Source organism: Anopheles bellator, chromosome 2 (assembly GCF_943735745.2).
Source record: "Anopheles bellator chromosome 2, idAnoBellAS_SP24_06.2, whole genome shotgun sequence".
Lineage (NCBI taxonomy): Eukaryota > Metazoa > Arthropoda > Insecta > Diptera > Culicidae > Anopheles > Anopheles bellator.
Window position 1 is genome coordinate 41,547,226 of NC_071286.1, and position 14,827 is coordinate 41,562,052.

Sequence of the window (14,827 nt, forward strand, 5' to 3'; positions counted from 1 at the left end):
CTTAATGTATACAGGTTGTGAAATATGCTGTGATAAAAACATGTACAAAATATTAATTCTAGTGTCAAGATTCTTTAGACTAGTTTCTCTTTTTAATTTCAAATAATCTGGTTTTAAATAAAACAAAATGGTTCGATTAGTTGATTTATTAGTTTGTGGTTCGCATATTAAAAAATGCACTAAAATTTAAATACTAGAATATGTTTTCAAAGCAAATCTCTATCGGGCACGTTTTGAAATCTGTGGAAGTGTTTTCGCAACGCAGCACTCAACAATACAGACCTTTCCTACCACAACAGCATTGTTTAGATAATCCCTGTGCTTAAACACGCTCTACAGACGGCAAGACAAAAATAGTAACAGTAGTTTATGGGTGCATCAGTCACCGCAAGCTGTTGCAAACACCATTAAATCCTTTCAACAATTTAAACTCTGCTCCGAGTGCAGCTACCGTTAAACCGAAACCCACGCCGAGCACGGCCACGGTGTGCTCTCCGCGGATGAGCTCCGACAAGTCGGATCCCAAGATAACGACCCAGTAAACCGATGCTCTACGTGAGTCAGAAACCTGTCCCTTGGCACGCCAAGGATTTGGCAACCCTTTTGCACCGCTAAATGTCAGTAAGGTGTAGTGTTCGCACGTACTCGTATAAATCACCGGCGAGACGCTCTATCTTCCAGCTCAGAGCTCAATATAACCCTATCGATATGAGTAATGGTGTCATTTGTTTGCATCTTCTTTGGCGCCGTGTGCCGAGACGCAAAAGCAATCAGCGCGGTACACCTTGGGACAGAGAGCCCCGAGAGCACCAGAGGCAGGGATAACTTACAGTAAAACCATGTAAACCGTGAACAATTGCTGTGATAAGCAACCTCTCGTCGGTTCCCCGTGGGCCGGAAGGTTCGCATAAAAGCACAGAGTACGAAAAAAAGAACCGTAGCGAAGTTGTTCAACATTCCTGCCATACACGTTCGGTTCGGCAGCATTGCTACCGCCGTTGCTACACAACGTGTCCCAAAATGGCAACAATCCCTTTATTCGCATGGTAAAACACCCAAAACTGTATCGCATAACTTTTGCTTTGTGGAACCAGCTTATATTTGCCGACATGTTTAAAGAGTTGTCAGTCCCGAAAAAGTCAATTTTGTCGCACAAAATATTCGCCTTTACTACGAAACCAGGCAAGGCGTGGCCACTGGAAGCATCTTCAACGGAACGAGTCTCCAGTTTCAATTACAGCATATTTTCCGTTTAAAGCTATTAAATGCATGAGCTCGTGGCTCCGGCATCGACCCCGGCGGCCGGACGAATATCTGCAGTGGGGGATCGATAAATCTTTTGGAAATGTAATACTATTTTTCGACCGGCGTCGTAGGCGTCTGACAAGGACGCGATAGCCCCCCCTTAGAACCTGAGCTCGAAAATGCTCGAAAAATGTATTAAACCTTCACGTCGAGTTCCGGATTACGGGCGGATTATTAGATTTCGTTCGTCGAACGCTGGGAATTGTTGCTGGCTTCGCAGCCGCGAGTCACGGCTGAATGGCTGGCGTTATCGAAATGTAACAGTTCCGCGAACCAAAATGCTTTGAAATTGAGTAACGATTTGCAAACTCCCGTTTGGCTGCCTCATTGATGGCCACTTATGGTCGCCGGAGGCACGCAAAGAAACAGTATTTAAATGAGGCATAGCTGCATAGAAGTTCGTCTGAATCGTAACCAGGTGAATGTTTCAATTTTTCAGAATTATGACATCATAGCTTCCCAGCCTGGGATTAGTTGGAGCGACCGTTAAAAGAAGGGACAGCCACTCCGCGTTGAAGGCAGCCAAACGTAGCTGAACGTGAGAGCGTATCCCACGGTTACGGCCTCACCATGGAATCCGTACTTACGCGCCTCAACCTGACGCTCGACAACATGACCAGTCTGGGTGCCAACATGCGGCAGGGACTCATCGAGCAGTACAGCAACAACCGGAAGGTGGACGATCCCTGGTACCACATCCTGATCGTCATGTACGGCACCCTGATCGTGTTCGGGGCGACCGGCAACAGTCTGGTGGTGCTGGCCGTGGCCCGAAAGCCCCAAATGCGGACGGCTCGCAATATGTTCATCGTTAATTTAGCCGTTTCCGGTAAGTGGAGGGAACGGCACTTTATGAATTCTTTGCCCTTCGTGCGGCTTCCTTCCTTCGACCTGCAGCATTTTTACGTTCTCCGAACATTTCGCTTTAACCACCGACATCGCCCAGCCGAGTGCCCGTAAATTCGGGGAAAAGACTTATACACTCTTGAATTGCAAAACATGCAAATCGACCAGAGCACCGTCGGCGTAGAAGTGATCCTTTGGGAGGGTTCAACCCAAACGGGGTTCTAAAGTTTGGATAGCTTCGAGTCATCCGCGGTGTTCTTTGAAGGCTCGCGTCGGTGTTTCTTGGAAACGGTCCCAGTGGGTCCCAGTGGTTCATCTCGTCAGTGACGACAGACGTCAAGATGCCAGGCCGGAAAATGGTTCCACGTTTCAACTGTTCCGAGAAAGAATGTCACCCAATGTTTTGTACCCCATTCCAATCCACAGATCTGTTGCTGTGCTTGGTCACGATGCCACTGACACTGGTGGAGATTCTCACCAAGTACTGGCCCATGGGGCGATTGCCGTTTCTGTGCAAATCGATTGGAACGCTGCAGGCGACAAGCATTTTCGTTTCCACCATTTCGATCACCGCCATTGCATTAGATAGGTATCAAGTGAGTATCCTTACCGGCTGCCGGCCCTGCTGCAGCCATTGACCCGAGCAACACGCGATCCTGTTCTCCTCCGCAGGTAATAGTCTATCCAACGCGCGACAGCCTGCAGCGATGGGCAGCCATCGCGATACTGACGGGCATCTGGATCTTCTCGATTGTGCTGGCTTCACCGATGTTCATCACCCGCCAGCTGATCCACTACGACGTCAATCTGCCCAGCCTCGGTATCGAGTACGTGTCGTACTGCGTCGAGGACTGGCCAATCAACTACGGCCGGGTGTACTACTCCGCGTTCACCCTGTGCGTCCAGTACGTGCTGCCGATCCTGATCGTCTCGGTGGCGTACCTGCGGATATACCTGAAGCTGAAGCATCGGCTCGTGGTCAGCACCACCACGACCGGAGCGACCGGAACGGGGCGGGGTCGGCCGAGTGCCAAGGAGGGCCAGCCGCTGCGGGAACGAGAGCGTGGGCGCAGGATGCAGCGCACCAACTACCTGCTGATTAGCATAGCGCTAATCTTCGGCGTCTCGTGGCTACCGCTCAACCTGTTCAATCTGTTCGCCGACCTGTACGTGCACGCCATCACGCAGGAGATCATGGTGGCGTACGCCATCTGCCACATGGTCGGCATGAGCTCGGCCTGCTCCAACCCGCTGCTGTACGGCTGGTTGAATGACAATTTTCGGAAAGAGTTTAATGAGCTGCTCTGCCGAAAGGACAGCGGTGGCCCTGTCGGCGGCGGCGGCGGCGGCGGCAGCCACACGAATGGCCGAGCGAACGGAGGACCCACCGGAGACCGGCGGTCCTGCTCCAGGACGCGATCAGCACGAGCTGCGGGCGGCGGCACCCGGCGGACCGGAGCGGCCCAGCATGGCGGCGGCCCGGACGACAGCCTTCCGGAAGTAACGCAGGTGGGCGACCGTTATGGGGCAGCAATGCTGCAAGACTCGGGGATCACTGAGAACGGGGAGCACACCGAGCTGACCGAGCTGATGCCCTGATACTGGCTCTCGACGCCCGGGACTCCCCCCATGGCAGCAGAGGTGCGCCAAACGAGTTTCGCTGTGTTTGCTTTTGTGTATGTGCGTTTATGTTTGTATGTGAGACGGCCCGCGCCCAGTTTGGACAGTTTGTGAACGATATCCTTCCTTCTTACCTCAGCATGGACAGCATGCTGCGTGAAGTCTTTGTTTCATTTCTGTCGGCTTAGCTCACTCACGTCTTATCTGCACAGCTGTACCCGCCCGATAAATGGAAAACTTTCGAAACTTTCTCACTGCCTTCGGTTCACTTTTAAAACTCTAAGACTTTAAGCGTTCATTGGGTTCAACGAGGAACCGGCACCGGATCTTCGTCCAATCGCACTGTTTCGGAGACTTTCATAAGCCCTCACTAGTGATTTCGTTTCCACTGTAGATGAACAGTTTCGTACATCTTGCCATTTGAAGTACATCCATTTCGTAGTTTCAAAAACAAACTAGAAAAAGGCAGATGCAAAATTAAGTTTGTAGTGAATTGAGCCCGTCTTGTTGAAAGCACATACAGTGGATAGCAAAAAGAAGTTTAGTTCAAGATGCGGTCTCGGTTATGTGCGGAGCTTTTTTGAAAACAAGGAACTCGGATTTGTTTGCATTTTAAAGACTACGTCGAATGGCATCCACAGAAGTTAGTTCTTTGCCTTCTGTTCTAGTTCGTTTATCAACTAGTTTTGGTGTTGATTTCTTGCGCCCATGAGATTTAATACGATGAATATGACCTTCGTTTTCATTATCCTTGAGTAAGTAAAATCACATTATTATTGCGCATAAATATTCAAATCTACTCTATTAACTTTATTGCCGAGCAAAACGAAGGCAATTGGCGTGAAAAATGAAAACTTCAAGCTTCCAACTTCAACTAATCTTGTTTTCGCGATGCTCAAATTTACCAATGGCCTATGGCCGTACCAGTCTACCAGATTAAATCAAAATAATTTTGGTCATAATTTTGGTCTTAATTTGATCTTAGAACCTTAATCTAATAAGCAATATCTTAAAAGAATGATTCAAAAAAGATGTACTATGTTTTCACATATTGTTCAAATGTTCAGTAGGTAAGCTTCTATTTGGCTTCCATTGTATCTTCTAAGTCCATATCTACACTTTCGATATTCTTTTGGAATCCAGCTTTGAGCAAGTTGCTTAAAACTGTTCAATTGTTCAACTGTTTGTTAATATTTAACACCTGGGCAATGCTACGACTACCAAAATGCCGATCAACTTTGATGATATCTGTGGTTTTAACGACCTTTTGCGATATACCATAAACACTATGCACAATTTCAGCGGCCCGAACCGAATGTACCGAAATGTACCGAATTTTCTCTTTGTTGACTTCCATTGTTAACACCTTGTAACTCAAAAAAATAATGGAACAAAAAAACACAGTGAAAGCATTTTTAAATTGTGAAGTGTAACCTTCAAACAGTAAGCTCTTTACATTATGAGATATCGATTACTAAAGTCATCTCAGAGAAAGCAATGATTTTCTTTTTCCTCAACTTTTTTCGAGAACTGTAAAGTGCCAGCTCTGTGATTTCGAAACTACGAAATGGATGGCCCTGCACATGCTTCCGCAAGATATTCTCGACTGAGTTCAACGTATACATTTAATTTACCCGTCACTTATTCGTGCGGATTCAGCAGAAGGAATGCTTAGACTTTCCATGTGTAACAGCACGTCGTTAGAGCAACAGAATGTGCGGTTGCTGAGCCTAGCGAATAGAGAGATGATGATGAATAGTTGCCTTAACAACCATTTTGCAAAGCCATACACTTTGTAGTTGATGTGATCCCGCCGTGCACTTCTTGGGAGCTCGTTTGATGTGATTAGCGCAGCATGGCACCTCCATCTCATAAAACGCACTAGATGACTAACCTAATAACTCCATTAAAGTTGCCCGTTTGAAACATACGCCTTATTTCGAGTGCAGGCTGCGAACTGAGTGCCCAAAAGTTGCACAAAAGTTAGCTCGTACGTTTCGCTTTGACTACTTCCAGCCCGCTACGTTTTCTTTTCGATTGCTTTGATCCACATTTCCGATGCACTTTCCAACCATTTTCACACACCACACGCTTTTCCGTATCTGTGGCCTTACCACAAACAGAGGGCCTTTGAGACGCATCCTCGGTATCGTGCGGTTCGCTTGTTTAACTCTATTTGCTGACGCAAGTGCGAAATCATGGCAAACAGTCTGTCACTTTATCCTATTTTTCTTTTCTGATTTTTCGCGCGTAATCACATCAGCCAGCGAGCCAGTTGGTGAACCACTCCGAAGCGGAAGATGGGGACGTTGACGGACCGCAACGACGGACGAGCGAGAAGGAGGAGCGGGAAAAACTATGCCTTCCGGATGTGAACCGCGGGACCGAGTTCCGCACGGGAGCCGAGCAGCCTCGAAATGTGTGCGCCTAAAGCTATGCAACTTGCCAGACGAACCGTTGAATGCGCGGCCGTTGGCCCTGGCCCTGGTTGCCAGCAACACAAAACGTGGGGATCGTGATTGCGGCGCCATCGTAGAGACGGAACATTTTGAGCCCCAAACGATGAATTTCGATGCACACCAATCCACCGGCAGGAAACACTCAACCTCGAACGTACAGATCGGAAGTGGATTGGTTCCGACGAAACTCATCGTTCCGTTTTTATGCAGGCCCACAACATCGCGATCGCGCCACGTGCTCCCGAAACGGATCGTCGGTCGAGAAAGCCGAGAAAAATCCCGAAATTATAGGCACCATCCGAGATCGAGAGTGGTTTAGCGTGGCATCGCGTGTAGCTTTCGCGAGTTCTGCGGCACCAAACCGGAACCACAGTGTAAATAGGTGCGACAGTGTGTTCCATTACGGAGAAAAGTGATACATTAGTAAGTGTGACGGAAACGTCGATAAAATGAAAGAAAAACCGAGCTAGTGAGCGAACTAGTAGTAATTTAAATGTGTTCCACGTGATGCGATGTTTGGCGGTTGCGTGCGCTGCAGGTTTTTCGAGCAGTTCCAGAGGTTCGTCCACAACTATTTTACGCTAGCGCCTCCTGTGCATAAATACAACGAACGAGTTCAATGAAAACGATCGTAATGTTTTGTAAAGAAATGCTAAATTTTAAACTATGTTGGCTAACGTGCGGCAACCAACTATTCGAAATAAATCTGATGGTTTCCTTATTTTTAACTAATCGTCGGTTGTTTTTTTTACATTTCTGAAGGGTTCATTTTATAGTGTGTGGAAAGAAAGCATATTCTACTACGGTTTTAGGTACGGTACGGCCACGTTTTGATGAGTTACTCACAATTTTTCTCGGAAACCATTGCGTCATTGCTATCAGTTCTGTAATGAATCATAATCAACCTTTACGCAGCTGCTGCCCAGCACGATGCTTGTCGGGTTGCTGTGCGAATTCGTGAAACTAGTTTCTTGGACACTTGTTCCGCACGGCACGGTAATTCGACCGCATCGGAGATGGTTCAGTTGTGCTGCACATAGCAGTCGTTGGCACTGATTGTGGTTCTACGGTATCGCCCCCACCGTGCCCGTGGGTGGTTGATATTTGATCGGTTTGATTGCAATGGTAAAGGTTCTTCGGGAAATCGACTGACGCAGACATCCACCGGCCCATCACGCATGTGTCGTGTAGTGGAGTCACGCAAAGTAGACAAACATATCCGGATCATTTGCATGCCATTTATCCGACCCACAGGTTCGGTCAGTCTCCGCTCTGTGACCGTAACAAGTCTTATACGGTCGATGGTTTGGGCCGGAAATCGGTGCAGATCTGTCCACCTATCTTACTCGAAGAACTCCGTGCACGCTAATGAGGTACACCGATAAAGATTGGTTGTCGCTGATGAGCAATACTTATGGAAGAAAGCTACCCACTACCCACTGCCAGTCATAAGAAAGCAGCATTCGCCAGCAACAGGCGTGTAGCTCGGCCTACGGACATCCGTTGACGTAAGTGCCTTCTGCGAATTTTGGTTACATGACGGGCCCGTGTATGACAAGTGCGCAGAAAGGCCGAATACGAACTGTTCGGACATTTTTGTCCATCAACATATGTTCCATTAGTACCGGAAAAAGTAATTAATATTAACAAGAAGAAAAACTTATTAGCCACACTAATGGCCTCGCGTTGTGCGTGGCGGAGGAAAATTCGTCCGAATTTAGCCACCCATCGGTCGGACCTCAGTTTCCGTAATGGAATGTAGCACGATGGCGACAGCCCTGAGCCCTTTGTTGTTGGTGGTGGTCACGGGCACTCGCCAGTGGTCATGGTCATGGCAGTGGCAAGGAACTACTGGGCCGGGTAACCGGTTCGTCCGCCAAGGGCATATGGCCGCCGTGCGTGACACTAACCGCTTGCCCCATCCAGGTAGCAGGTCACAAACCAGTCATATCGGTTATCCACCCGGACGGTGACAGGATCACTTTCTCGCCGTCGGCCCCCCGCTCATGTAGGTCAAGGAGAAACTGTTTGGTCGATAAAGCGGGACGCGGATAATTGATCTATCAACAGCCACAATCCTTGCAAGGGGATGTCTCTCGATACAGAATTCCGCAACGGCGCAAAATGACGCCCGCCATCCGTCGGTGGTAATGGGTCGTGGGCAGTTTAAATATCACTCTTTTCGCTAGCCCTTTTCATCGAACATCAAACGGGCGGGAAGACTGTTAATGACAGAGGCTTCGTGGAAAGCGGTTCTTTCGGAAAACTGAGCTTGCGGTAATTGAGACGTCTGCTGGTAGAACAAACAATGATACACTTGGATACACTCCGTCTTGTCGCGTCTGTGGGCGTTTGTTACGTGAGGATGGTTTTACCATATTCAATTCTATTGGTTACGCATGCGATTGTAGCGCTGCATTGATTAATAGAAAATGAACGCTTTCAGAAAGTCATCAACTACATAAAAGCGCGTGGTAATGTAATTAAGGCACCGTTCAGGTTCATCAGCTAAATCAGCCAACCAAAACGTTTTCATTGTTTTAGTCGCACTCAATCATATCATATTTCAAGTGTTTCGATTCGGAAAAGCTTCGAAAGTTCTGAGACCCAAAGCTCAATTACGAATTACAGCCGCTGTACATGAAAAAAGAATCACTTGGGTTCGTTGCGAAATCGCTGTCAGAAAAATGCGAAGTAATAAAGTGCCTATTGTTAACTGTAAAACAGAACATAATCATACGTAAAAGGCAGAAAAGAAAAGCAAAACAGCAAATACAGGGTGAGTCACATGAGATTGTTTTTTTTCATTTGGCTATAAAAACGGCTTCATATTTTTCGATGCCTTAACTTTTATTCGAAAGGTTCATTCGTTCCAATTTTTTATGTAACACAATTTCGCTCAAATGTTCACCACGGCTGGCTTAGCAGTAGCCCATTCGATCGACTTATTTTTGAGTACATTTTCAACTGTCTGTGATCCTATCTCGGCAATGGCAATTTGAATTTCGGTCGTTAATCATTCATTCATTCATACGGTGGCCGCTGATGCCGCCAGACCAAAATCCACACCAAACAGTCACTCGCTTTGGGTGTATTAGCTACTCTTCCACGACGGGTGCGTTTTCCGATCCCCAAAAGGCACAATTCTATTTATGAACATAACCACCGAGGACGAAATGAGCTTACATAAAATGAGGTTTTCAAATATCGTACCGTTTAAGTTGAAGACCTACCACTTTGGAAGTACGTTTTTCCTGTTTCCTTATTTTCTGCAATCAAAATTGTATTGTATGCATAAATGGAATGCATGGACCTTTCGAATAAAAGTTCAATAAAAGGGCAATAAAAGTTCCGAATGCGTCATCTTTTCCAACGCGGCGATCCTCGCCGGCAATTCTTCTCATTGGGAAGATAAAACCATTTGGCAAAGGGTTAATCAATTTTTAACCGCCTTTTCTGAACACTGCGTACGTCCCAAAAACATCTGCTGGCTCATCTGGTGCCAGGAAGGCCGTAAAGCACGTGAAATTAGTGCAACACTTATCACCTCACTAACGATCGCTGGTACCGCCCACGGGGAGTGTAATTGATACATAAACCACCGTTCAATTTCAATCAATTTCCGATCGTAAAAGCGCCGCGCCGCGCTGCGTCGAGGTTTATCTGCCATTTTCCGGACCCGTAACCCGAAAACCGAGCTCTCCACCCATGCCGTTTTGTGTAAGGAGCCAGCGGCCGGAAGCGGTGATTTCTACCGGACACCCACACCGACACCGACACCGAAATTATCTCGCGCTCTGCACCGGGTTCGGCTCCAATCTTATGCAAACAAGGCTTGGTATCGGCTCAAGGCTGGCCCACTGACACGGTGAAAGCCTCGAGCCGCCGAGTTCACCTACATACACCAGTGGAGGTGTGATGGGCTGGCCCACCCAACCTGTAGGCCTTTCTGCGGATCTGAGCGAGTGTGGACGGCTATGAACTGTGCGCGGATTACGCGCGCACTGTTTGATTGATAAATGTGACCGGCAATAAAGTGGAAATTAATTTACCGAGCACCCGGATCCGGATAAACACCGGACCCGATAACAGAGCCGGAGTCGACCCCGGCGGCGGCCATGCCGATAAACCGCCGCGGGGAGCCCTCACTAATCCGGCCGTGGGCAGCGATTGACTTTTCATGTTTGACACTCGTGAAGCGAAAGTGTTGACAGTTTGTTGCTAATCGGATTCCGTGGTGGGGTTTCGCGCCATCGTGAAATGGGGAACTTGATTCTAAACCGAAGAAGGCGAAAATAGCGGGACAAGCAAATCGAATGGGAACTCCAAGTCGGTAGGGTTCATGCACTGCACACGTTGGGAGACAATTCCGTTTTACGTCTCGTCGAATAGAGTCGCTGTCGGGATATTCGGATGGCAGGATATTGCATAACCTCACCGAAACGAAGAACCCATAAAGCGCTGGTTTCAGGGGTTTTGCGTTTGGCTTTCCGACCTCGCTGGGGGTTGTTGTGTTGTGGCTGATTTCCCTCGAAATGGAGATGGTAGTTGGACATAATTTTAGTGTCGGACTGTTCATTGCGCCACGGACCCCGCTCGTGTCGTATCCAGTGTGAAGGCGTGTAGAGATCGCCAAGCGGATTGGTGTAATAAAGAGAAGTGCTGTTGGCTAGAAGGGTTCCCTTCCCAGAAGCTACTATGGACCGCTGATACGGCGGATTTGTGATGGGTTACACTCTCAGAAGTTGAAGAATCGTGTTTTACTTCCAGCGGCGATGGCAGCGATTTAAGTCAACAGACCAAAAAGTTTCCATCCCGCCAAAGGCAAAGTGTCAACAGGAGTGTGAAAAGAAACGCAAACACTAGGACAACACTGTTCACGCTGATCACATGTAAACTGGAAAGCACTTTCATTAGAAATTCCTCCCGAACGCGCCAGATAATCTCTCGCGCGTTTCGGGTGTCGTCGAACGCACCTTTCCCGGGCCAAGCAAACATTTGGCTACAAAGTGAACCTTAGGCCGGTGGTGACACCGACACCGGGTGGGCCGCGTTCGCTTTGGCTAACCGATGTTCTCGGTCCTGTTCGACGTGGTTCCGGGCAATCATTATCGGTCAGCATCCTCCCCGGGCCGGAAGGTGTCGTTCGCACGGACCAGAGTTGGACAATCGGATTGGAAGGCTCATGGTTTCCCACCCGATGCTTCGAGAGTGAACGTTAATTTGTGTGAAAGTAAGCAAATACGGCCACGGCCATTTTTCTGATCAATTTCGTAACCCAGAAAGACGATGGCGGCTGGGGAGGGAGCCGTTCCAGTTAGTGGGCTCCAGCGTGCTGTTCAATTGTGTTTCGCCACACGCCACCATCCATTGGCCATTGCGGTGGATTCGATCTGTCAAGATCAGTCACTTAGGTCCGGAACCGGACCAAAAGCGCAACCACTAACGCTGCTGCCACCGCCGTCGCCGCCGCCGTGGGCTTTCTCCTGCACGGGTGAGCCGCCCCGTTGGTCGAGGACAATTGCAACAATCACCCGCGATCGAGGGGTAGCCGCGAATCCCGCAGCGTAGCGGGTTTTGAGCCTCACAAAGTGTGAATGATAATTTCCCTTTGCTGTGGCGAGAGCAAACATTTCGAGCACTGTGAAATGCTGGCTCGAATTCCCTGGCCCTCGATCTGCGGTCCGCGGCCTACCAATTGGTCGACCGTCTTGCCCATTTTGGGGCGCCTTTTTCGGCGTCCACAATTCCCGGACGGTGTCATGCGTCATGATTGTTTGGTGCGGCAATCGAAAGTAATCTCCGACGGTGTTAGCCCACCGACTGGTGATGATTGTGGTGATTAGAGAGAGAAAGAGAGGGAGAGAGCGTGGCGGTGGCGGGTAACGAGCAAGTACTTTCGGCGCGCGCGACACGGGCGGGAGAAATTGAAGAAAGTTTTAGGCTACCCGCCGAGAGTGGTCTGAGTCGATCGAGGCGATAGTGTGGTCCCGAGACGAGTACTCCTTAGGGGTGATGAGCTTGACACAAAAAAAAAAATACGAAGAGGGGCGAGTGGCGGGGCAAATAATTGCAAATGGGTCCCCGCGCCGAAAAAAAACCCGACCCTCATGCCCCTGGAGGAGCCTCTGTCCTAGAAAGTTGCGGCTCAGAGTTGGGCGCAACTTTCGCTTTCGAACGCACCGCATTCTCGGAAGGAGGGAGAGCTCCTGTGTCCTGTTTGCCTCACCGACACACACACATACACGTAGACGGATCAGTGGGTGGGTTATGCTAAACTTTGCTTTTAAATCAATTATCGTCTATTGACAATTTTTGGCCAACCGGTTGTGGCGGGGGCCATTCTGCGAAGAAGCTGATCAAACGATTCCGGCGGGCCCCATTGTGAAAGCCGGCCCTTTTCGCCCGGCTCGCCCGGTGCCCGAATTGATCCCTTTTGCTGTGATTGAAGTATCGAAGCCCTGGAAGTTTAATCAAACAAAACCGATCGCAACTCGGGGCAGGGATCACCTAAGGGAGCGAAAACTTATCGGCAACGGTAACCGCGCAGCATCAACAGTGAGGTACTGCGAGGGTTATTCAAAGAGTTTTGCGGTTTAATGACCGAGGGCGTTGCTACTAACCTTTTTGTTGTATACTCTTCATATAAACGTGCGGTAAGTTTCATTTCAATCTGTCAATTCGTTCGTTATTTACAAGCCATTCAGTATCGATGTGTCACAGTATTTTTTCAATGGAAAAAATCAAGTATCGTGCAGTGTGTGAAGTTTTTTGGAAAATTTAATAGCAAAGGAAATTTATGAACGAATGTTATAAGTAAATATAAGTATTCATTCGCCTTCAATTAGTACAGCAGAAAGATGGGTTGCTGAACGCAAAACGTCATCGATGTCCAGAAACATAGAAAAATCTAAAATCGTACAAAAAGTACAGGATATTTTATTGTAAAACTTTCTAGTGGTTGAAAAAGATTTAGTAGAAGCCCTAGGCATCTCATGAGGCAGTGTAAGTAATAATTTAACTGAAGTATTGCGTTTCAGAAATCTGCCTGCAGAATTGGGATACTTAAAGGAATTTTGGTTGAGGATTACTTGCAAACTGGTAACAACAAATTCTGAATATTATTATTATAAGCTTTTAGACCAGGTCAAGGCCAAAATTGCGTGACCCGGTTCACCGAAAAGAAAAAATCCCTTTCAACAGGGCAATGTCATTTAAAACCATAAAATTGTGTTTCTCATATCGCAACACTTTTCGATCAGCCTGGTATGAAAGTGTTTCCCAAGCAACCGGCGAGTCTCCAATCAGTAACAAAACAACGCGAAGAGGCCTGAAAACCTGTGAAAACCCTTTCAATTTGACAGGTGTAAAAAATGGCCTCTTTTGTAAACAAACAATCATGTCGTCGGTGGCCGAGGCGGGAGATAGGCCGAGAGCCGCCGCTTTTTGCGGTGGCCGCGAGGACACTGTTTACACTTTTAATTTCTATGTCAGTTGGACACTCCCTTAATTGACACCGAGCGCTGGACAGCACGCGTCCAGCGCATTTCCCTTTCGTAGCGGCCACCTAATTAAATGGCGCTAATCAGTGCCCGAGTGTGCTCCGTTGGGCCGTTGGGTGAAAGCTCCCCCGAGCGCGCCATGTCCTCGGCACCGAAAAACCTAATGCGCCGCGCTGATGCCAACCTGTGTCTTGTGGCTAATGGTTTTGAATGAACAACGCCCTCGACAAACAAAATATGCATGCGCACGTGGGTGTGAGGCGGGGTGGAGGGCGCTTTCTCATATTCACCGGGACGGGAGGTCAGCGTTCCGGTAGCCAGATGTCCACCTGCTACCGGGAGGGTCAGTGAACGGTCGGTATTTTCATGTTCGTCCCGCGATATTAGTCCCGGAAGCACCCTTTAGCTGCTGGCCCGAGTATCATCTCCGTCGCACGATCAAGGTCCCGGGTGTGCGATGGGCTCAGGTGTGTGTGCGTGACTATTGTTTTACCGAAGCCGTGAACCGTTTTTCGTCTGTCATCATTTGGGTCCATCGCGGCGCTCCTCTCTCTTTCTCTCACAATCTCTCGTTTATCTCTCTATCTGTTTTATGGTTTCTGGTCTCGTGTGGCAGCTGCTGCTGGAGTTTCTTCGGCGGTTTCCACATGAGCTGCGTCGCCTATCTGGAGATTGTGTCTTCGAAGCGTTTAACTACCACACCGGGCCGGGGATCGGTTCCGTAACAGTGGGCTGTTAGCCACTCGATGCCGCTTGGCGCAGGGAGGGAGACGCGCATTTGGACGATTGAAACGTTGTCATTATTATTAATAGGGTACGAAGACTGGGGATTATGTCCTTTTGAGGCCATATTTCCAGTAATGTTTTTATTTTGTTTTCCAACCTTTACCCATTGGTTTTTTCTGTAGTTTACAGAAGAAAACTGCCTCTTGAAGTACATTTACTTGTGCATCAACTTATGGTGGACCATCCCGTGCTGATTCCATTATATCATTCAATTTTTTTTTGTTACACTTTATTATTGCTTCATTTTTGGCAACAGTGTCAATCAAATATATCCGCCAAATTTTATGTGGTTTATTGAATAACAAGACC

The 14,827-nt window shown here is 48.2% G+C and overlaps 1 protein-coding gene across 1 annotated transcript; it reads left to right on the forward strand.

The window, feature by feature from the left end:
• The first annotated feature begins 1,875 nt into the window (after positions 1–1,875).
• On the forward strand, positions 1,876–13,178 carry LOC131207539 (neuropeptide F receptor). Its single transcript, XM_058200157.1, has 4 exons — positions 1,876–2,134; positions 2,578–2,747; positions 2,824–3,743; positions 13,079–13,178. Exons 1-4 carry the CDS (start codon positions 1,876–1,878, stop codon positions 13,176–13,178), a joined length of 1,449 nt encoding a protein of 482 aa, XP_058056140.1.
• The last annotated feature ends 1,649 nt before the right edge of the window (positions 13,179–14,827 follow it).